Source organism: Corapipo altera, unplaced genomic scaffold, assembly GCF_003945725.1.
Source record: "Corapipo altera isolate COAL_440 unplaced genomic scaffold, ASM394572v1 1b, whole genome shotgun sequence".
In the NCBI taxonomy this organism is placed as follows: domain Eukaryota; kingdom Metazoa; phylum Chordata; class Aves; order Passeriformes; family Pipridae; genus Corapipo; species Corapipo altera.
Genome location: NW_020884881.1, coordinates 17281895 through 17305838, shown reverse-complemented (window position 1 = coordinate 17305838; position 23944 = coordinate 17281895). Strand labels below are relative to the sequence as shown.

At 38.7% G+C, this 23944-nt stretch overlaps 1 protein-coding gene across 10 annotated transcripts in view; it reads right to left on the bottom strand.

The window, feature by feature from the left end:
• Positions 1-23944, bottom strand: part of USP6NL (USP6 N-terminal like) — a 122452-nt gene that overhangs the window by 4092 nt on the left and 94416 nt on the right. For 8 of the 10 annotated variants that reach the window (XM_027639649.1, XM_027639646.1, XM_027639650.1 and 5 more), the window contains 7 exons: positions 22447-22495; positions 20615-20735; positions 16091-16185; positions 13464-13529; positions 13277-13376; positions 11543-11587; positions 11065-11217 (listed from right to left, as the gene is read on the bottom strand). In XM_027639649.1, coding sequence (XP_027495450.1) covers positions 11065-11217; positions 11543-11587; positions 13277-13376; positions 13464-13529; positions 16091-16185; positions 20615-20735; positions 22447-22495 — 629 coding nt within the window. The remainder of the gene's footprint in view (positions 1-11064; positions 11218-11542; positions 11588-13276; positions 13377-13463; positions 13530-16090; positions 16186-20614; positions 20736-22446; positions 22496-23944) is intronic. The other 2 variants (XM_027639644.1, XM_027639645.1) reach the window with 1 other exon arrangement.

The window sequence follows — 23944 nt, the reverse complement described above, 5'->3', positions numbered from 1 at the left end:
CCCATTAACATCTGCACAGTTAAGACCTTGCTCCCCCTAAACCCCTGCCTTGAAATTTCATCCTCAGTATTAAAAGGCTTCAGTAAAAGGCTCTACACAGAATAATTTTCTTTTCAGTTCAGCTTTTTATCAGTACAGAACAACTGAAATAGCTGACGCTCATACTGGCTACGCCACGGTTTCAGTCGAGCATTTCATGGACATGTTTTGCCAAACACAAGGACATCACTTACAGAACACAGACATCAAGGGAAAGTTCCCCCAGACTGGAGCTCAACACATTGCAATAGCCAGTGGTAAACATTAGTTATGTGGGGACCCAAAACAACCCAAACTGACACTACAAAAAGAATAAAGAAGTGTTTCATGGCTCACAGAAAAATTCACATCAAATTTTCCACTGCAATCCTTCTCCTTAGCAGTCACCACCCCTCATAATCTCAGCCAAAGTCTTTTATCATATCCACTTGCATATAACTTATTTAACTGTGCAATCCATTACTTTCCCATTATAAGCAGAAAAGGTCACACACTTCTCATTAAATGTATTAATCTAGATTTAATTCATTTGATCTTCAGCATTTAAAAAAAAAACCACAAAACTTTTTAAGTCAGCATAACCAAACAAATCCTACTCACTGTGTAACTATTTATTAAGCAGAAGCTCTGTTGTAAAGAGAAAAAAAAGAAATGGCTACCCTTGCTCTAATGTTACACAAAATAAAATATGCAAAATGGCTGTTAGTAAAATAATCTTGTCTGATCCCTCCTTCTTCCTATGACAAGAACTGTAGAATCTTTTTCCATCAGAGATCATAAAGTTAGCACCTCACCTTCTAGCTATTTGTAATTAAAATTCTTTGTCTATATGGGTTCAAAGGAGTTAAGACATACAGTGTCTCTCTCCCTGACTCGAGTGTTGTGGTTACAAGTGAGTGATGTTCATTTACAGAGGCACGAGCACGAGTTCAATCTTTGATGACTGGTTCATGATACAGACACACAGAGGAAAGCCAGCAGCCAAGGCCGGTATTATTTATTGTAACAGTGTAACAAACTACCACCACGGATCAGTTGCTATATAAACTAAATGAAAACTCAAGAGTTTGTGCCAGCCAGGACATAGCAGGAGGACAGCAGGGAAGAACACAATGGTGCTGTGTGTCATGACAAGATAACTAAATAAAAGCACTTAACAGAAACAGGTTGGTTTGGCCAAACACTTAAACCAGCCTTTTCTTGATTTTTCTTCATAAGAGGCCAAAGGTCATATGGGAACTTACCCTTTGCTTCAGAAATAACTTCAGAAACCTCAGTTTACGTATAACACACACAGTGTTCCCAGGCCTTCTGTAGAAAACCCCTCCACTCCAATTTTCCCCCAGTTATCCTCCTCTCAATCACGATCATACAGTGACACAGACACATAAACCTCTCACACCCCAGGTACTCACTGTCCACCTTGCAACCAACCTGGCAAAGGCAGATCCTCCTACTAAGCCCTCTCCTCAATTTCTTGTCTCCAAAGGGGAGATTGCCCACGTTAAATCCCAGGGTTTATACACCTGGCACACTGTACTGCAGGATGGAGAACACCCCCACAGACAGCACAGCAGGGCACACGGCGGGGCAGGGCCTCAGCACTGGGCTCCAAGGAATGGCTTTTGGAATTGCAAGTCTCATGTTTGGTCTCTTCCAATGAGGGGCCCTGCTATTCCCAAATCAGGTTAAAATCTGGAGCGTGGCTTTGCAGCCTTGCATACCACTGGTGGAACAGAGGAGAGGACAGAGGAACGAGCTGCATGGATGCTGCAAACGGGTCATTTAACAGCTCTGCAACACACTGACTGCTGCAACAGCCTCTCCAAAATTGTCCTTTAGTCTTTATGAACAGGAGTTCACTTTCTCAACTTGCTTCAGTTTGGCAAGAGGCATTTGTACCTTTTAATTCCAACTGCCTCCTCACAAACAGTGTCAGGCAAAGCTGAAGATCTTCTCTTCTAAACAAAAGTGAATTTTGCCCATAATAAATATTCCTGATACCAGCACTACATGTGACAGTGCTTTCAATCTTACCAGTCTTGAATGTTAAAACAGCATGAAGTCTGAACACAATACTTTGTTATTAACAAAGTAAATACCAAAAACTTGTCATCTAAATCATATAGAACTAGTCTGTATATGCTGCCAATCCATTTATAACCTGCAGGATGATCCATAGCAGCTATAGGATAGCATAAGAAAATGGCTCCTCAACATCCCTAAATTCTTTAATTTCTGTTCCGGTATGCAATAAATGTTTTAGAAAAATTGTTTATTTTCGTCTATGCATGAAGTTAAAATATTCTAGTTATACATACAAAAAACCCTGAAGACCAGTTCCTCTAGCAGCTGCAATGCTTCCTTCATTTGGCCAGAGATGTTGAAAGCACGAACTGATTTCCTTTCTTCCTGCTTTTACTCTAAGAAATGCCTACAGAGCAATAGCAGATCCTTTAAATATGCTTGGTTGCATAATAAAGGTGGAGTTTGTGTCAGTTTTTGGTTTTTAATGTCACACACTTAAGGTTTCTTAATTACCATTAAGCTCTAATAAACCCAAGTGAGAATACTGCAGACATTTTTATTGATTCTACCTCAACTGCTTTAAAGGTTACTTTCTGTCACCTTTCCTTCTCATTTCAGGGTAAAAGAACACACTACAACCAGGCATATGTGGACTCCATGGTCTAGATGATGTGTGGGGTAACATGAATTACAGCTGTCAAATGAGTATCAGGGACGTGAAATTGTTAAACACTTTGTTGTGAAATTGTTAAAACTCAACACTAATTCATGTACTGAGTAAGAAGCAAATTGTTGCAAGACAACAGTTCATTCCAAAGAAAAGCTCTGCATTGTAACAGCAGGATACTGTGTTTATAGGTAATGCCAAAGCTTTGTGCTTTCAGGAAAAACAAAAATAGGGAACAACAAGTGGGGAAAAGAAGAAATACAGCTTTAAATTTTAGCCATGGGGCTCTACAAAACTTGGTTTAACTTGACCTTGGACAGAACCAACTGACACAGCCTTGCTTAGTCACCACATCTGCATGTGCAGCTAGGAAAGGTCACATTGCCAGAGGTACCAACTCAGGAATCAAGCACAGGCCTTGCTCTGGTTCAAAAGCACTCGAGCACTGATCACCTCCTGCCATAAAAAGCACATAAACCCAACTTGAGCTGTGTAAGGACCTACAGTGCTGCAGCAAACAGAAACCCTGCAAACCAGTCACCTTCTAAAGGAAAACCAAATTGTTTGAAAATGCAAAATGGATATTTAATTCTAGTTGAAATATACAGCTCATACATAAATATCCAAACACACATGCACAGAGCTGTCACTCACAGTGAAACTACCAAGGACTTCAAAAAAACAAACAAAGACTCCTGAAGTTCAAAAAAAGTTCACAAAATTAAGGACGTAGAGGATGACCACATCACCACCATGCACCTGACTGCCATGGGACATTCCTCAAATGCACAAGTAGTATGCAAACTGAGTTTGTGAGTGCTTTAACCAGTCCACTGTCAGTAAGAACAGCAAGAAACCCACGATGCTGCATGCTGGCAAGAAAGAAAGAAAGAAGGTAATAAAAGCAAAAAGCTGAAGAAATGAAAACACAATGCAAAGGCAAACAAAAGAAACTAAGTCACAACAAACATCTCTGCCTTAAGAGGTACAAACACAGCTCGCCAGACAAGCATGCAAAAGCACCAATTCCTTCAAGCCACATTTCTTTTATCTACCAATTTTCCACTCCAAATCTGCCTAAAGCCTCACACACAGCTCTCAACCATCTTTACTACTTCAACTAAACCCGCTGTTCAAACTCCTTAGATTTGAGCATGAAAAAATTTTATGTGGGTGTTTTCAAGGCCATTCAATTGAATATCTGTTTGTGTTGTTGATCCAAAATCTGAGTTTATTTGCTGTCTGGACATACCTGTCCTACTGAAAAAGGGGAAAAACTACTGAATTCTACAAGAAGTATTTTTGGGACAAGTGCTTTTCTATAAATCCATGATGTTTAGATACGAGGTTTATAAGCATTTTCAAACTAGATGTTGAGGCAAAGCTGTTTAGTTCAGCTGTGACTGTTCTGGCAGTGACCTGTAATCACTGAATGTGCCTTTGTCTTCTGAAGTGATCTGGGCTATCAGATTTTTCCCAAGTTGCCAGTATCCATGTGAGATGGGAATCTTTTAACTCCTCTCATCCTTCTCTCCTCCCTTCTTTCAACAGAACAGGTTCCTAGACAGTTTACTTACTGGTTTTTCCCAAAGACAAACATTGTATCAGAAATTACAGAGTGGAAACTACAGGATTTTTTATTTTTCCTTTAAAAGAAAGGCAGTGATTTAGTTGGCTTCTATGCAGTACAGCATAAAATAAGCAAACAAATAATACAGGGTGAAAAACAGGTAAGGAAGGAAAGAAATGGAAGGAGAGGGAGACAATTTAAGCAAAAAAAGAAGAATCAGGTGCCTGTTTGTTGTTGGTAAACATATTCCCTGACATGAAAAGCAGCAGAGCAAATATGAGCAGGTCTGACTGTTCCCCAAAAGACAAGACATGCAAGTCACATTAAAGAAACTTTGTGTCCTGACTTCCTCCTGCTCAAACAAGCCTTGGCCACCACCCAGTGGAAGTCGGTCTCCACTACAAGACTTTTCCAGATAATTGCTTCAGGAGGCACTAACAGCCTCATGCATCGAGTAGCAGACATATAATTGGAGTAAAGTGCTTTAAGTGCTCTCTCCGGTGAATAACAGTCTAGTCCTTAATTTCAGCACCAGAATACATGCACTTTGACTGTTCTAACACAATTTTCAAGGATGGTAATGGTCATAAAAACAACTCTTGAAATGACATCTTGAAATTTTGTGTTTATTTTCCATCAGTGACATGCCATCTTCTGTGGTTTACAAGTCTAAGAGAATTTTAAAGAAATTTAAGTGCCTGCACTAGAAGCTCAGGGTGCTCTCTGTAAGTCAACCTTCGCTCCTCCTCCTTTATATGCCTTCAATGCCAAAGGAGTTACTAAATGAAATCCTGCTGGACAACTTGAAGGGAGAACAAAATACACTGTTGGCCTTTCTGCTGCTGTGTCGCTTTCGTGGTACTGACAGCGAGGAAAACTTACTTTATAAACATCTGCATTCAGATAAACAATGGAAATGTTAACTGATTTGGACCAACATAACTATCTGGGTCATATACTTAAAGATCGTGGAAGTTTTAAACAGTAAATGTTTTTAAACAAAGGAAATCCAAAGTCTAAAACTGCCGAAGATATACACTAATTATATTAGTATAATTCCATATATTATTTTAGTTCATAATATTGTAAAGTAGTTGTACCACACAAGAAACAAGGCAGAAAAAATAGTTTAGTTGATTAAAACACAAAATGCACTGCCTGAAATAGCTACTTGGGTATTCTTCAAGCACAAGTGAAAAGTCCAAAATACATCTGAAACAAAACACAACCAAAAGAAAGAAAGAAAGAAACAGGAAAGTCAAGCTGACTTACGTATTTCTATTGTTTTGGCTGTCAAAAGGCACATGAACAGGGGAGAATAGACATTATTTAATAGATTATGACTAATATTACTATTAATGCAGTATACACTTCTGCACTGCCACCAGTGAATATGTGAAATGGATAACTGAATAAAAGATAACACAATAATAAATTCAATAAAATATAACTTTAAAAATAAATATCAGATAAACATTTTAAAATTTATGGCAAATGCAAGATTCAAATTTTGCTACTTTTCCCTGAATGCAGAAAAGGTTGGGAAAACTAGAACCCAGAGTTTAAAGCTGCTGTTACCATGCACAAATGTAGTTAAACTGATCACAACAACAGCAGCAGACTATGAAATTCGCCAATACTGTTTTAAAATTAAGCACAAGAGCTTTATGTCTGATTTAGGGCCTGCTGTTAGGTCTATTAAACTTTTAGTCATTACAAAAAAAAATCCAATCCAGGAGCTCTCTGCCCTCCCTTTTCAGGACACCTTGTATCAAAACAGGTGAGAAACTGTCTCAAGAACAGACCTGAGAGGCTTCAAGCCTTGAAGGTGGGCCTGGTTGCCTTGTTTACAAAGGACTAGATTAATAAACTATTTTCAGCAAGTATTTTTAATATGAAACTTTTACTGGCAAGCACTTCTGTTTATTAAAGTCAGACACTATAAAAATCTATTCATATATAAATATTGTTTATTAAGTATTGCATTATTCATGTAGTTCTACAGGAACAAGTTATAGCAAAGCTGGAAATTTTATCCCTATCTTGTGAGCACTTAAAGAATTTTGCTGCTGTTTTAAATAATAGACATGGAAAGAATCTGCATCAAGAAATTTTGGAAATCGGTGGTGTACCCCAAGAAAATTCCTCTCATTATGCTCTAAACATCATCCTTGAATTAAGGAAGACATTGTCCATCCTACATCAGATCTGGCAGCTGGAGAAGATGTGAAGTCATACAGAGTCAGGTGAGTGTGCTGTTCAGGAACCAGCCGTGGTGTGGACACCCTGCACCACATTCCAGGCAATCCAGAAAATACCAAATGCCTTTCCTACTAAATTTGCTTGAGGGTATGTCAGAAGAGAAATACCTTAAAGGACAGTTTTTACTGTCTAGCTGTCACAGCCTGCCTCTCTAGGGCTCAATAAGCACCTGGCTTCCCAGTAAGAAATGTTCTTATCCATACAGTCACTGTCTCCACAGAGTCCCTGGAAGAGAGGGATGCCTGCCTTGAGGAACAGCACTTGATTTGCAAGCCATGCTCTGAAGGTTGCAGTTGCTAAGTACAGGCTACCCTACACTGGCCAGCACTTAGACTAGAAATTACCACTAAGAGGAGGGAAAATCCAGGGTCTGCTTTCTGCAAAACAGTCCCAGTATTGGCAAGAACAGATATACAAAATCAGCAAGATCCCCTTAACATCCATGTTTTCTGGCTGAGCCTTTTAAGGGTTTTAACAGTGAGAAAGTGTCTTCCTTCTGTGCTCTGAAGGGAACACTGAGCTCCTTAATTCACTGGGAGAAGCCATGGAGGAAGCAAGCCAGGGAAAGCTACATCAGACATAAGCAGACATCCACTTAAAAGTAACACAAAAGTTATTACCTCTTTTAATATCCTACTGCAGCTTACCCTACTAGGGCAGGAAAATCTATACAGCCTAACAAAGGATGCCAGATGGAAAATTCCACTGAGCTTAATTAGCTCACTGCTATTCCTGGATGACTGATACTGATGCAACTGTAAGATGGAGATTTTTTTTCTTTTTCCTAACATGCATTTTTACTTTAGTTCTTAAAGGTGTAATTGTTGCTCAGGGAAAAAAAAAAGTACAAGATAGGAAGTAGTGCTTTGATTTCAGCTGAGAAAACAAAAATAAACACTATTTTCTCAGGCTACGGTGAATATTTAAACGAACAGGTATTTTTGTGGCTGCATGACACAGAATGGTTTCATATGTTTTAGATGGAATTAGAAGAAAAATAGTAAGACTCAAGGTAGTAAAGACAGTAGAGTCACACAGACATCTGTATTGGGTTTGTGTGGCAAAGCTTTGGTAGCAGGGGAGGCTACAGGGGTGGTTTCTGTGAGGAGCTGGAGAAGCTTCCCCCATGTCCAACAGAGCCAATGCCAGCTGGATCCAGGACTGGCCAAGACTTAGCACAACAGGGATGGTGGCAGCACCTCTGGGATAACTCAGTTAAGAAGGGGAGAAAAAAAAACCTGCTCAAGAGCAAATGCAGCTGGAGAAAGCAGTGAGAACATGTGAGAGAAACAGCCCTGCAGACACTGAGGTCAGTCGAGGAGGGGCAGGTGCTCCACGTGCCACAGCAGAGATTCACCTGCAGCACCTGAGGCCTGAGGGCCCCACACCAGAGCAGGTGGATGCCCAAAGGAAGCTGTAACCCCATGGGAAGTCTGCACTGGAGCAGGCTCCTGGCAGGACCTGGGGATCCATGGAGAGAGGAACCCATGCTGGAGCAGGTTTGGTGGTAGGAGTTGTGACCTCATAGGGGATCCACACTGGAGCAGCCTGTTCCTGAAAAACTGCACCCAGTGGGAGGGACACACAGTGGAGTAGTTTGTGAGGAACTGCAGCCCTTGGGAAGCACCCACGCTGGAGCAGTTCATGGACAACTGCAGCCTGTGGGAGGCACCCCATGCTTGAGAAGAGTGTGAGGAGTCCTCACCGTGCAGAGAAAGAAGCAGCAGAAACAACATGTGATGAACTGACCACAACCCACAATTCCCTGCCCACCTGCACTGCTGGGGGAGAGGAGGCAGAAAAAAATGGGAGTGAAGTTGAACCCTGGAAAAAGGGAGGGGTGGGGGGAAAGTTTTTTTAAGATTTGGTTCTGTTTCTCACTATCATACTGGATTAGTAATAAATTCAATTAGTTTTCCCAAGTCAAGTCTGTTCTGCCCATGATGGGAACTGCTGAGTGTTCTCCCCCTGCCCTTATCTCAATCCAGAAGCCTTTCCTTGTATTTTCTCTCCCCTGCCCAGCTGAGGAAAGCAGTGACAGAGCAGTTTTGGTGGACACCTGGTGTCCTGCCACAACATATGAGCAAAGCTGAACGTCTAGAAATTGTTCAGAACCTGTAAAAAAAATATTAGTTGAAGACAGTGATTAATAAAACTAAAATTGAGAAAAAAAAAAAAATAAAACCAAAGGCTCATAAAATTCATATGAAGAACAAATGAGGCAGCCTCACCCAAGTACAGATAACAGCAGACAAATCAGACAGATTCCCAAGGATTAGGATGAAGGTACTTTATTTTTGTTCTGTGAAAGGTTAAGGGATGTTCCCTTCTACCCCTCACAAAAACATACCACACAGAGACTTTCCCAGGCTACTCTGAAATTAAGAAGGAAAAAAGCTCAATTTCTCATCCAGCACCAAAATATAATTCACTTTGGCTTTGCTTTTCCTATTTCAAAGTTAAACCTCCCACATTCATGTAGAAGGGGAAAAAAAACCCCAACTAACACAATACATTTTGTTACTGATGTTGCTCTAGCTACCCAAAATAAAGAACCAATATGGCTCGAAACAATTAGCATCCTGTCAGTTTGTCATATCAGAAGTCACACTGAAGTGTACCCAGTATGAAACCAAACAACTTGCATTTCATGGCTAAACTGCCTTGGCAAGAAGATACAGTCACTGTCCTCTGCTGTTGGCACCCACAAGAAGACACCTTGAGTCTCACACTTTCTGTTCCAAGGTGGGTGGTGGTTCTCATGTCACCTGAAGCCTCCTCAAACTTTCTGTGAAAATCCAGAGTGTTCTCAAACAAAATTTCACTTGAAGGCATTTTATATTCATCAAAAACAAAAGCCTTAAAACATAAATAAGTTAGGAACAGACTTTCCGCCTTCTGCACCAAGAAAATTTCCAGTAAATTCTGTATTTTCTGCAGAAACTCTCAACGTGACTTGCATGGATATGATTTTCTAGGCTGGAAGATACAGCACCACAAAAATCTTACCCAATTCTTCAGCTACCACAGTTTGGAAACTAGGAGCTTTTCACTGATGAAATTTAACTTTACCACATCTGTGAAAAATCTACACATCTACAAACAACTGAAGTTGTTGGGATAAGCTCCTCACTGTTCAAATATAACCACTGGACTTCAATGATCCTTAAGGATTCCTTCCCTCTCAGGATATCCTATGATTCTGTGATGGAGTGGAACTGATGCCAAAGGATGAAGTTGTTCACCTTGGCTGAGCATCAGCTGTGACAAGGTGTCTGATAGAGCTCATGGCTGAAGAGCAGTGATGGAAAGAACAACTTCAGCAGCACAACATTTCTCAAGACTGAAGCTCGTGGAAAAAGGATGGAAAGAAGGTAGGATGGGAAGGCTACAGTTACAAAGGGGAAGGAACAGATGAAAAGACAAGGGTGGGAACTGGACTTGGGCCTATTGTGGGTGGAAGAAAGTCAGCTGGAGAGATTGTACAGAAATTCAGAAAGAGGGTAAAACACAGGAATAGGGAGAAACAGGAAGCTGACAAGAAGCCAAGATGATAAAAAACAGAAAGTGTTTGTATTCCATAGGAACAGATCTGCTGAAGAACCAGATAAAACAGGTATTTATTTGTGGTGGGCAGTTGACACAGAAACAGAAAAATTAAGTTCATTAATGAAAGAACAAATTATCACAACAATGCTACATAGGCAACTTTTATTCTGACACTTCTTAACTTCTGAAAGCAAACCACAGCAACTTTATTTAAAGCTACTTAAGGTAATTTCTGCAAGGCTTGTAATTTTTTTTTTAAATATACATTTCTCAGATACTACTCTACAATTAAAGGATAAAAAAGAAGCATTGAGTAATCATAAGAAAAATTCTAATTAAACATTGTGGAGGTGGGGATAGAAAAAAAGAATAGAATCTTAATAGAGGACGAAGATTCTACACATTTCATAAGCAATGCAACAAAACAACCATCTCTGCTCTGCAACCAAAACCACAAAGATGGAGAAGAAAAAAAGAAAATTATTCCATTAAACACCCAGCAGGTCTATCACCTGCACACAATTAAAAATCTGGATTTGACTAACAGAAGAAACTATTTGACCTGTAGTTTGTTCCACATCTAATCAAGTTACGAAACAGTCTGGATTCCCAGACAATGCTGTTGCTTCAAAACATTTCAAACCTGGATATTTGAACTTCTACCTGAAAGGTTTTATAAATTTAAGTTAATAAAATTATCAGAACACAGGATGTTTCCAAGTGCTTTGCCATTACCTTAAAACAAAATACCAAAAAAGAACAAATTCATGAAAGGAAAAGTGTTGATTTTAAACTGTGAAGTATTTCTGGGTAAAAAAACCCCAAATCTATGCAGTGATGAAGAGAGAAACATTTGCACTATTTTTAACAGCATTACTTAACACTTTGAAAATGAACAATGTGTAAATAGCTCCAAATATCTAAGTGTGCATATGTGCAAGTTTCTTACCTGCTGCTGGTAAATCCAGCTTTGCTCGTTTCAATTCTGCTATAGAATTTTGGAGCTGCTCTATTACAAAGTCATCTTCATAGAAGAAATCCTTGGCTAAAGTCTCCTGCAGAAATTTTACAAGCTCTTCCATTTGTAATTTCATCAGATGCTCTATATAAGGAGAAAATGTTATATTATACATTAAGATATCTTGATAATGAACACTGGAAAATGTATTTCTGTCATTAGGTACTTTTGTTTTCAAAGCAGAATGAAAAATACTGGTTAATTATGCAGATCACTGATTTCTACACCAGAAATCTGTAAAATGCATCCAAAATTCACTTGCAGATCACTATGGAAATGCTTTCTATGTATCATTCTCCACTTAGGACAGTGTTTTCCAAACAGAGGCATCTTCACAACACCCTCCTTCAGCTTTCTCAAGTCCAACAGCTTCAGGTCTTTATTTTTCAGCCCTGCATCCTCAACTTACTCTGCAGATCTGTACAACACACATCATCTCTCTTAATCGGGAGCTCTGAAAGGCAGTAAAACATTTTAAAAGTCGCTATTTACAGTATCCTCATTCACAACTGAATTAACTCCCAATGAAATGATGATGGCAGTTCACACTTCAGAACCATTGCTTCAGGCTCCCTGAAAATTCAGGTCATATTTTGAAAGTCATTTTACAGTTATCAGGTTATTTTTCTTTCCCTTTTTACACAGCAGTAAGGCCATGTGGCTTGCAAGGCTGTAACTGCATACCTATGTAGCTTCTTTAATCATCTGTATGTCATCAAAAGTTTCAGAATGTACAATTTCTATACAGAAACCATAAAAAAAAAAAGATAGTTTTGCACCATAATAAAAATGCCCTTGGCAAGTATTCCACAGTGACACTTTGACTGGATAGCTATACCATCAATGTTTTTAAGGGTAGACAAGAAACTGGAAAACAAATCAGAATCTGTCTTCTGCCACCTTCTCTGCCAGCCCTCTCATCTCCTCTCTGTTGCCCTGAGCTACTTGAGGTGTTTGATCATGGAGGATGTTGCTACTTGCTAAGCAAGCAAATCCACACTCAGACTTTTTCCTCAGGTCTTCCCATAAAGAGCGGTGAATAAAAACAAAAATTCCAGTAGATGTCTATTTGCAAGTACAGAAGAGAAACCAAAATGTTAAGCCTAATTATTTGCCTCAAAATGTTTAGCTTTGTTGAGTGCAATAATGAAAAAAGGAACCTTTTCCATTTTTCAAGGCAGTTTATGAACAAACTAGTGAGCACACCCCAGTGAGACAGTGAGGGAGCATCACCACAGTTCAAGAAGAATAAACTTGCAAGGAAACTACGACATGAATTCTGCAGCTCCATGCAGACTCTGAATTTACAGAGTTAAATGACTTCACTCAGAAAGCCAAAGTCCCACAGTAAAAGTGTCTTGAACTTGAGCTAAAATGTATCACCCTGAGAAATGTTCAAATTTATTCAAACCTAAAATGCATCCTCAAAAGCTTTTTCAACCCTTTGGAACTTAAGATGCTACATCACTTTAGGGAACCAAGCACAGGTGCTTTAGACAATTCTTCTATTGAAAATCTCAAATTTTACTTTACACAAAGGCAAGAGATGAAAGAGAAGGCCACACAGGGAGACTACAGAAAGACTGGATTTTAATTACATTCTTGGATAAACAATGGCATAAGGAGAGAGACTGGTGATTCCTCGTTGCTGAGTTGTTTGTTGGTAACAGTTAGTGGCACACTCTGGATTCTTTGTGTGCTTTTCCAATTAATTTAAATCTTGTAGGGGCTAATAAGCCATTTCCAAACCACACACCTACAACGTTATTCCCCCTTGTTTAGTCAGCAATACAGCTCACCTCATGTCTATGTTTAAATAACTTTCTTACTGTCATAAATACTTTGCTTTTGACAATCACATTGTATTGGGCCTGGCTGAGATGGAGTTAATTTTCCCCACAGCAGCCCTTATTTCTCCTTTCCTCAATCCTGCTGGGAAGAAGAGTAGCTTGGTGGGCACCTGGATGCAGCCAAGGTCAGCCCACCACACACACACATTAATAAAGCAAAAGCTTTTAACTTTTTGTGCATAGACCTGGCAGAAGAAACTTGAGATTTTCACATATAAAGGTCAAACTACACAAATGAAAACAAAACTTGCTGAATCTCTGTTTAGGCTTCAAATGTTTGAGAGGTTTCTTACTTCTGTGTAGTTTCAGAATTGTGTAAGACATAGCAGTGAGAATCCGCTCTCCTTCAAGTATGTAGATATCCCATATCCTGAGGCTTAATGTAAAGGGAGTCTGCAATGACAGAACCAGGTGATGCTGTGAAAACAGTTTGCCCCAAGTCACAACTGAAAACAGCAATAGAAAGGAAAACATACTCACACGATCAAGAAAACACTGAAAAAACCACTTGGTAGTGTAAAGGCTGGTGGGCATATCCTGGGAGTCCTGCAAAGAATGCAGAAGTTGAAGAATACAAAAATCCAAGTAGTGCCTTGCACTGTCCATGAAATAACATTTTCCCCTTGAGGCCAATGTGCCCAATGTTAACCATAAATAATTAATTTAACCATGAGACACTGTTACTTCAACAAATTTCTTTTATAGTTTTCCTTCATCAACTTTACCACCTGAAGAACATGCACACAGAGATGCAGAGGTATTAACACAACCTCTATCTTGTTCCTGGGACAGAGGCAGCAGAGGATAAAATCCTCTCTCCAGAAAATAAGCCCATATTCTGGAGCAACCCAGTTCAGGCACTGGGTCCATCCAGTCTTTTATTTCTCTGTAGCAAGGCTGCCAATTCGCACCAAAGGCTGAAAAGATTTTGTGACAAAAATACATTAACTACCAGAAACCAGCACAAAACTATCAAATTATTCAAACACAGGGCCTCAAAACAGGACTTAGACTCATAAGGGATTTTATTTCTTAATTAAAGGGCCTAATTTCCCCCAGAGCACAGATAATCCAGGTGGTGTGCCATCCATTCAAAGATGGCTAAAGCTTCTCTGCAGTTCCATGGAGCTCTTCAAAGTTCTCAGCATAGTCAGAGGAAAAGATGAAAAGTTAAGAAATCCTGAATTTTAACTGTGGGTAATATCATATTCCAGGCTTGCCAGATTCAGCTTTTCCAAAAATTTCGTTTATAAAACACTGAATAAGCAACAGACCAATCCCTCTGGTTTATCTGCAGGTTTTATTTTTGTCTTTCAGCGAGTTAACATAGGCTCATTTTAGTGACACAGTCACAGTAAGAGATGAGAAAAACAATCCTTCATATAACTGCAATAATGAGATTTTCATGTTGAGAGTCTTGAAAAAAGCAAACAGAACAAAAATAATCTTAGTTTTCTAACCTGTAAGAATGGCCATCAGCCTACTGAAATATAAGATATAATGGTCCATGGCTTTGTCTGATAAAAAAACCAAATTGCTATTAAATTCAATGCCTCTAAAAGAGATTCATACAAAAATAGAACTAAGTTCTGAATTGAAACTTAAAAGGAAAAATGTAATAAATAGAGAGAGTGAATGTTTTCTGCATCCCTCTAAACAAATGGGCAAGAATTCCCTCAGAAGAGAGCTATGGAAGCATTTTAATTTAATTAGCTTTTTCAGTTACTAAAAGCAGTTTCTGCACTTGTCTGAAACTTCCTTTTTTCAAGTGACCCAAGGCAGAGGGGGGAGATGTGGGACAGGGACAGATGACAGGAAAAAAAAAGCTCTTGATTATTAGCTGCAGTAACAACAGGTGTATAAACTATAATATAAAATTTAATAATGTGCCAGCCTCAGGTTCTATCATCTCAATCATGTATTATCATTTTGGAATTTTTAGAAAGTATAATGGCCTTTTACCATTTACTGTCTTCTTGGGATTATTCTATATTTTCTTTCTGAAATGTGACAACCTCAAAAATGAGAATAACACCATATTTCTAAGCAAAATCATCATCTGGCATGCACTGTAAAAATTAAACCCACAATTTTAATTTCAGAGTCAAATTAGTTACAGAACTGGTTTTGAATTTTTTTTTAATGTGAAAAGATAATCTGGCATGACTAATTCTGACTTGACCTTTTAACAGAAGAGTGGGGTTTTTTTAATCAGATCTGCCTAACTCCCTGTTATGAGCAGTTCTTACAGCACACTGTTAAAAAATAAATTAAAAAAAGACATTAAATTCTATTTTGCAATACAACAAGCACACATGAGATGCAATTCACCGTTGCCAAGGTGCTAGTTTGCTCTCAAATTGTCTTTTTTTTCTTTTTCTAGGGAGGGAAACACACTAAGCAGAAAATAATATAGTCCTGAGAAGGTAGTGCTTGTAAGCAGCCATCACTCTTAGATGATGTTGCTGCAAGTGAGCATCTCTTACATTACCTTAAGACCTGCAGATGGATTCTGGCAGTACCAATGTACTGTACAAGGAAATTCTTGATGACTACTGGAAGGGCATTCTTCCCCCATTAGAAAAATTCTATATTTCTTAGAATAAATACAGCTAAAAAAGGGCATATTATTTCATATTTAAGAGCATTAGAAGTGAAAAAACTCTAAATTTAGCTTCATGAGTATGTGCAAATTTTAAAAGGACCATTAACTCCTCTTATAAAGGTTATTTTTTAAACAGAGATTAAAACTGGTTGGTCATAAAGTCACCTCTATGAACCACAAAGCTCTACATATAAAAAACCCTTGATAAAATGTTTTCCCATCAGCAGTTTGCACAAGGCCAAGCAGAACAACCACATATTGTCCTTAACTCAGAGTCCAAAGTGAGACAGGCACCCAGTTTACTTACTCTCATGATCCAATTTTATCCCAGCTCTGCTGAGGGGCACATCTGTCTATAATGAAAACAACAGCACTTCTGCCTCTTGAACTCTGCATTTCCTTTCTGAGGTTTGATTATTCACAACCTAGTGGGTTCACCTGAACTGAAATAAGGTAGAAAGCTGTAAACCAGCATTGTTTGTGCTGCAATATAAATACTCACCAAGTGCTGCTTAAGCTTGGACAAAAATTTCTTCAGTATTTTGTCATGATGTTCTTGAAACCTCAACAGTTTTGGAAAACCTTCAATAAAAAAACCTAAGAAAAGAAATTGACCATTTAAAAGGTGTATTTGCTACAAAAATGACATTACAGAGGCACTGAGGCTCCAAGAATATTATCCTTCTATAAGACCACTGGATCTGAACAGATATTCATAACAGTATTATGATGTCCATGTACGGATGCCTAAATAACTACAGTTAAACATCAATACATTCCCTCAGTGACTATTATTAGATTAGAATGACAAATGACAGCAGATCCAACAGTCATACATTAGTCTACCCAATATAAGATCATGTGGAAAACACATTTATAATTATTCTAAAAAAAACACCCAAAACAAACAAACAAACAAACAAAACCAAAATGAAACAAAAACCCAAACCAAAAACCAAACCAAACCCCACAAAAAAGAACCACAATGCACACCAACTAAAACTTTTAAAAGCAAAAAGACAAATTGGAATTATTGCCCAGAAAATTCATGATAGAAGGGTAAACAGCACAGGCAGCTACCAGGACTGTCTGCACTGAAGAAGAGACCATAAAAAAAGGACAAGAGGGATATTCTACCAAGACAAATATCATGATTATATACTATAAGTAAAGTCTGTGAGCTCACACAACTGAGACAGAGGGCATATAGAAATCTTCAGTAGTTTTAGTGATCATATGCTGGAAAAGGAGAGCACTAAGATCCCCTTTCCATTATCAGCAGAGTTAAAAACTGGGCTCAGATTAAATACTTAATACTAGGTAAAAAAATGTAAAAGAAAGCTAGCACAGCTACACAGCAGGAAAAGAAACCATCCACAAAAGATCCCTCAAAAAGCTGAAGGTGTGTTCAGATCAGAAAAACAGAGATGATCAAACACTGGCAGTATAAAAATGTGAAAAAGCAAGCCTGCCCCACCAAAAAAACAACTCACAAAAGACATTAAAAATACTAATAGACCTATTTTCAAACACCTTGGAAACAGAAAGTCTGACAGAGTTTGTAGGTCTGTGAACATTTTTAGAAGTGCTCAGAGAAGATGAAGTCAATACTAAAACCAAGTTAAATTTTTGCAAGGAAGACATGGGGGAGAGGTTCCTGCTAAATCCTAAACAGCTCAAAAAGAACTGACAGATGAACTACCCAAAACGTGCATTCTGTGAAACCTCTTGCCATGAGTCTGAGAAGGGCTGACATGACATCAGCTTTTCTTAAACTAGTTTTCAGTCCAGCATCTGTGCAATACTCACATCACTATTCCAAGAAAAGACTGATAGAAACCATAATAAGATAAGTTGGGGCAAGTGGTTGCCCAGCTGGATGTAATGCAGAGAATAATCAACATGGTTTTTACAAAGAGAGGTCATGTCTCTTAAATCCACCGGGCTCCCATGAAGAAATCAGTGAGCATGCAGGCACAGAGAGCAGTGGCTACTGCCTATTTAACTTTGCAAAGGTTCTTGATAGGTTCTGTCACTAAAGTAGCTTGTTCTCTCCAGCCCACCTGCAAAAGCAGCCAATCCAATCAGCTGAAAGACAGTAAAACAAAAAAGACAAAAAGGCTTCACCCATGAAGTTGGGCAGGAGTTTGTGCTGGGACCTGATGACACGTGTCATGTGTCCACACTGTGAACAATCAGTCAAGTCCTGGCCACCCTGAGGGAGTATTGGGAAGTCTGGAAAAGGCAAGAAACCACAGAAGTCAAGGTATACAACCACTTCTGTGCCAAGAGCAGTGACAAACCAAGTGCCAGCAGGGAGCTGGTCAAACATTCACCATCTTCTCTATGATAAATCCAGAGGAGAAACCGTCACGTGGTAGAGCCAAACCACAAATGGAAGAACAATCCATATTACAAGCAAAACAAATTTTCATCTCAAGAAGTTCCTTCAGAACATTTTCCAGGAGGTGGAGGTGTTGATCTTTGGTTGCCTTTTTTTTTTTTCAGACACTTCACTGAGCATCTGTTGCTGGTCGCTGCCACAGACAGAACACCAGGGTAAATAGAGCTGGTACAGCAATTCCATATTCTTAGGATGAAAAAGTCTACCAAAAAAAACCCCAAGACCTTTTAAGCAGTATGGAAACTGGAAGAACAAGTACAGACTCACAGAACACATGTCACTTCAGAAAAAAAGGGAACAAAGGAATCACTAAAGAAGTCCCAAACTAAAAAGCAAATTCTTTCTAGTTACCAATTACAGAATTCAGTGCACGGCCACTAAGACACAATATTTACTATCTCAGGTTTAGTATTTCATAGATGCAAATTCTATCATACTTAAATGCTGGGCTGCATATTAGGAAATTCTACTCACATAGGCAAGGCATTTTATATTTTCTTACTGTAAACAGTGACTCCTTCAAAGCTAATTCGCCACCTGCAATAACATTCAAAGGTGCTTTTTCCATGGAAGGTTGTTCTTTCAAATTTATATACACCAACTCATTATCTTGAATTTTTAAGACTATAGAAAGATCAATGGAAAGAGCTTCCAAAAAAGTAGATAATCTTCAGGGTCAGATACCTGCATTTTATCATTTTATCACATTATCCATACAATAGAAAACATCAGAGAGGCCAAATTCATCTCTTGATTTCAAGTGGGGCTATGCTAGAAATAAATCTAGCTAATGGGTTGCACCCAAAAAGTATTCTAGGTTTCCAGATCACAGGTAGAAGAGAAAAACAAGAACTTTTCACCACCCTACTCTTGTCAATATGATTCTAATTGAATTACTCAGCCCCCTACCATAATTTCCACTGGGGGGTGCCCATTTCAGAGAACCATCTGATGGTCAGTAGCATCAAGTGTAACTATAAAAGTTTTTCTTTATGGATATTGGCAATTTAGAATCGAAATTATTTTGGCTTTAAAGAGTTGGCAAACAGTGCTTTAAGCTACTTTCCCCTAAGAATGCAGAAAAAGGGCAAAGTTATACGATATCAGTCAAGTCAGTTTTAAAGTTTCCCTTCCAGAATCTACAGTGATATTTACAGGTGCACAGTGACAAAAACTCATTTAAAACATAAACATTCAAAGAATCATGGGAAATCTGGGTTGCATAGGACTTCTGGAGATTACCTGGTCCAACCTGCTGAAAGCAGAACCTTATGGTTGGTAACATTTGAGTTATAATCAAGGTTTTGTCAGCGTAACTAGAAATGCAACCTTCCCTAACAGATGTTGCCAGGACAGTTGCAATGTGTATAAACCTGTGGTACGATGGTTCATGTGCCCTGTGGAGGAGGAACTCATCAAGCCTTGGGCTACTCAAAGCTCTCTCCTTCCCCCTCCCATCACTTGACAGGTGTGTGACAGGAATGAGGGGAGAGAGGGAGGTCTGCAACAAGTCATTCCCGTGTTCACCCTCTTGTTCATCATGCATGTGATTTGGTGACTTCTTCTGACTTACTTCCCAAAACACCCAGAATTTCCTAGGAGCTTCGAAGAGCTCAAAATCCTACACAGTTGCAGTTGCACAGGTTTTGGTTATTGTTAAATCTATAGATTTTTTTTAAAATGCTCTTAGTCTGTGTTACTACTGTGTAATACTTCAAGAAAGTCTTTGACACTTGATGATTTCAAAATTTCACTTAAGACACTGATCCTCACATCAGATCACACTTCCCCCCCCCCCCCAAAAGTGATAGTTTTGCAGAAGTGTAAGCAGCAAAATAACAAACCAGCCCTTTGTCCTGGGGGTGGAGAACACCCAGGAACACCGAAAAGCTGAGGAAGGTATCACAGCACGAGAAAGTCTTGAGCAGGGAAAAGGAGCTGGAGGTTGTTGGAAATCTGCTAAAAAGCCCAAGTTCTAAATAACATTTACTTTTTCAGGCTTCCAGGAACTACAACTTTTCTGAATCACCACATCAGTAACATCACAAAGATGCTGGAATTCCTGGACTTGTCCCATACCAATAGCCATGGAACACACATAGATCACACTAAATCTGGCAAGGAAAGAGAGAACTACTGATAACATAAGAGTAACAATACCACAGGAGCAGGAATTTCTGTGTGAGGAAGAGATAAAACTGAGAAACCCAAAGTTCATGCCTAGACACAAGTCCATTTTTTACTGTTGATTCCTGTCCTGCCAAGTGATAGCACAGCTGCAATATTATTTAACACATTCTGTATTAGGTTTCCACTACTATTTTATTACCACATAGATGTCTGCATAACCAGCCTTCAATTGGTTACATTCCCTGAGAGACTAAGAGAAGAGGAAACCATCTGATTTTCATTAGAATTATTTGAAAGATATCACATATAAAAACAATTACTTACCCTTGTGGGTGAGAGCTCCAGTAACATCCAGTACCCCTCCCAAGTATAAAGCTCCCATTTTGCCTTACTTTTACCAATCAGACAGAGCAGCTCAGTTCAATTTTGAATAATTTACAGCTTGAAAGGACAGGTTGAAACCTAAATATACTGAATGACATGGACCCATACCGTGCATAGCGTGCTTTGGGCCAGAGAGGAGCTTCACCAAGGCCCAGAAGGCATCTTCTTCATTCATGTACATGAGGAGTAAAGCTGTGATCTGGCTCATCCCCTGACAGTATCCAACTTCCTGAGAATCAGACAGTGAAAATATTAAACTGCTGGGAACAAAAGCCTCGTAACCACGAGCTCTTATCTTTTCCCTTAGTTAGTGGAAATGCCTGTCCTGATGGCACAGGTTCCCTAATTACAACACCACCAAACACACTTTATATTTAAACATTCAAAATGCTGATAGAGGGAAGGAATGATGCACAACTCTCCAGTTGAAAAGTAACCTGGAAGTATTGATTGTTCATTAGAACTCACTACTGATGCACAGAATCCTTGTCAGTACTAATATCTTCAAGTAACTGCATCACCTTACAACTAAATGATAACATGTCCATTCAGAGAGTAATTTAGTTTTTTTGAGGGGGAGGAGAGGATCTGGCTTTGTTTAGGTTTACAGTCAGAGCACTACTGATAAGCACAGGATCTGTCAAGTGACCTGCAGCTATAAACCTGCTGAAGTTTAGCAGCCCAATAACCAGCAACCATAACAAACCCAAAGAAAAATGTTATTGTTCCAAAACTGAACTCAAGTATTTCCTCTACTAATAATTTTGACTTTTATGGTAGGAACCAACTGTCACCATCATTCAGCTGCTCAGATAACCCCACCAATAAAGTGTTTGTAAAGATAATGACTTAATTGTTGAATAAGTTTTTTTCAGGTTTACAAGTTTTTAGCAGAACTTTTGCTCTAGAGATAAAAGCAAGGCATAAGAACTGCTGCACATTAAGAGGAAAAATGCCACAACATAAGTGCAAAATAAAGACTTCACTGCAGTATTCTCATCATTACACTTTGATGGTTGATTTTAAACAATATTTTTCATTGAAATATACCATTGAAATATTTCATTGAAATATTTCATTGAATAAACTTGAAAATACCAGGCCAATGTTTTATAGCAGGTATATAAAGGCCAGACAGAAAGGTTAGATTTCTTGGAACTTTGAAAACAAATCAAACAAACTGGTATTTAATTCGAGTAATTGCTTGATTTCACTTTCCTCTTCTGAACTTTCTCTATTTTCACACTGAATGCTAGGGAGCTGCTGATGGATATAAAATGGAAGATGTATGGAAATGCTCAAAATGGGCCCAAGGAATGAGGGGATATTACATTAAAAGCCCAGTTATATGTGAACACAACAGCATTTAGGTTTCTCTTTTTAGCATACAGCCAAAAGACATAAGTTCTTAACCCTTATGATATAGCCTAGAAACCCCACTCTAATAAATCCCCATCCAGGACTGCAGCCAAGACCAAGGGCTTACATAAAGAAGATGCAACCTTTAAAGACATTTTCCATTTTCTAGAACCTTTCAGGTTATGAAATATGCCTCTTAACTCCAACATGCATCTTTTTGCAGTATTTTCCTCCCTATCATTCAAATGAATGGGAGGCAGATAATATAACAGGGGGGAAATATCAGTGCCTAATACTCCAGCACAGCACAAATTCATTACTCTTATTGGACACAATACTGAGCTTCAGCCAAACTGTGTGCACAGTGCAGTCTGTCCAATCAGATACTCATAATCCAGACACTTTATTTTAACTTCAGCTAAAAACATGTCAACAAGCAAATAATCCACTTCTGTACACTTCCAAAGGCCTCTGAAATGTTTGCCATTTATTTTTTTTTTTTAAGGGAGAAAGAAGATAGAGATGCAAGTTACTATCTTACATTCAGAGAAATCAGATTTGTGTGAAGGGACACAACTTACCGTATTATACATGGAATATGCAGCTAAAACATGGAACAAAGATTGCTGCCTGGAGAAATAAAGCAGAAAAGGAAAATACTATAATATTGTTTTTTGTAAAACCAGACAAACCTAGAAGTACTGAACTGTATTTCGGAAATGTGTTTCCCCAATTCAACTTGTCCAGCACTAAAGAACACTTCACAATGATGAGCACTTCTGATTTCAAGCTAACTTTGTAATTAACACCTTTATGAGGCTTTACATGTTCAAAGGTTTCAAAAAATACCTACAGAATTTTGAGAAGGCAACGGTGTCAGATCATCATTTTTACCGACAGGTAAAGTGAAACACAGGAGGAGCTACATTTCAAACACTGATTTATTCTGGATGCCAAAATTTAAACCCTCCAGATCTGTTTCTGTGCTTGCAGAACACTAACAGCTGTTACTGATTCCAAACTGATATGTAGAAGTGGAGATGTGAAATGCACAAAGCAGCCACAGAGGTGTCTTAATCTTGGCACCCAAATTCAAGTCTGCTGTGGTGGCTGCTACTGTCAAACTGGAGAAAAGCAATATTAACTCTGACTTGGCATCCTGTGCTCAGTCCTCTGAGTGTGCTGATCTCTGAGTACTTCAGGGTTAGACTTGAAAAAAGCTTTGTAAAAGTCCTTTGCTTTCTGTAAAACTGTCTAACTTGTGAAGGTAACAAGACAGAAACCAAGAAGCCAACCAACACAACCCTGCTCTTCTCAGCTGGGCCACCAAAGTAATGGTGAAGGGCTCTCATAATGAATTTTTAAACTGACAGGCACTTTTTGTGGTTTTTTCAGGAGAATTTGGACACCTGAATGCCTACTTTCATCTGCAAGTAAAACTGCTAAAATACAACTGCTGAGTTTTGCATATTGTCCTTTTCCTGTTCAGTGAAATTTTTTTCCTCACACTAATCAATGTATGAAAACAGATATTAGCAGGCTAAAAAAAAAAAAGAAAATATAAAGGTGCTTATTTTATACCGGGAAGAGGATGTACACCTGGAAAAACTTACCAAAACCTTTACATTATGGTATTTTTGTTGGCTAAACTTGAATTCTGAAGAGGGTAATTCTTCAAGGAACCAAAGAAAAGTTTAACCTGAAGTCCTAGATATTAAGCCTGAGTTTTATTTTACAAGGACAAATTAACAGGTCCCAAATGTACACAGGAACCTCCTGTATCCTCAGCTGACCATTTGAAACCGAACATAAGAGCTCGATCTCGTTCACAGTAACGTACATAAAATAATGGCAATTTTAGTACTATTTACACTAGATGAGACCACTAAAGACCTGTAAAAGAATGAACCTTCAAAGATATACAGTCTACTTAAAAGTCAAACAAGCTATTGACATACCCAGGGGACTTTATTTCACTGCTATGTGAAATGATTTCTGAATTTTTCATCGAGGCATCGCTGGAAATGTATAATATATGTACAGTAATTCCAAGATCTATTCCAAGTGTGAAATTGCTTC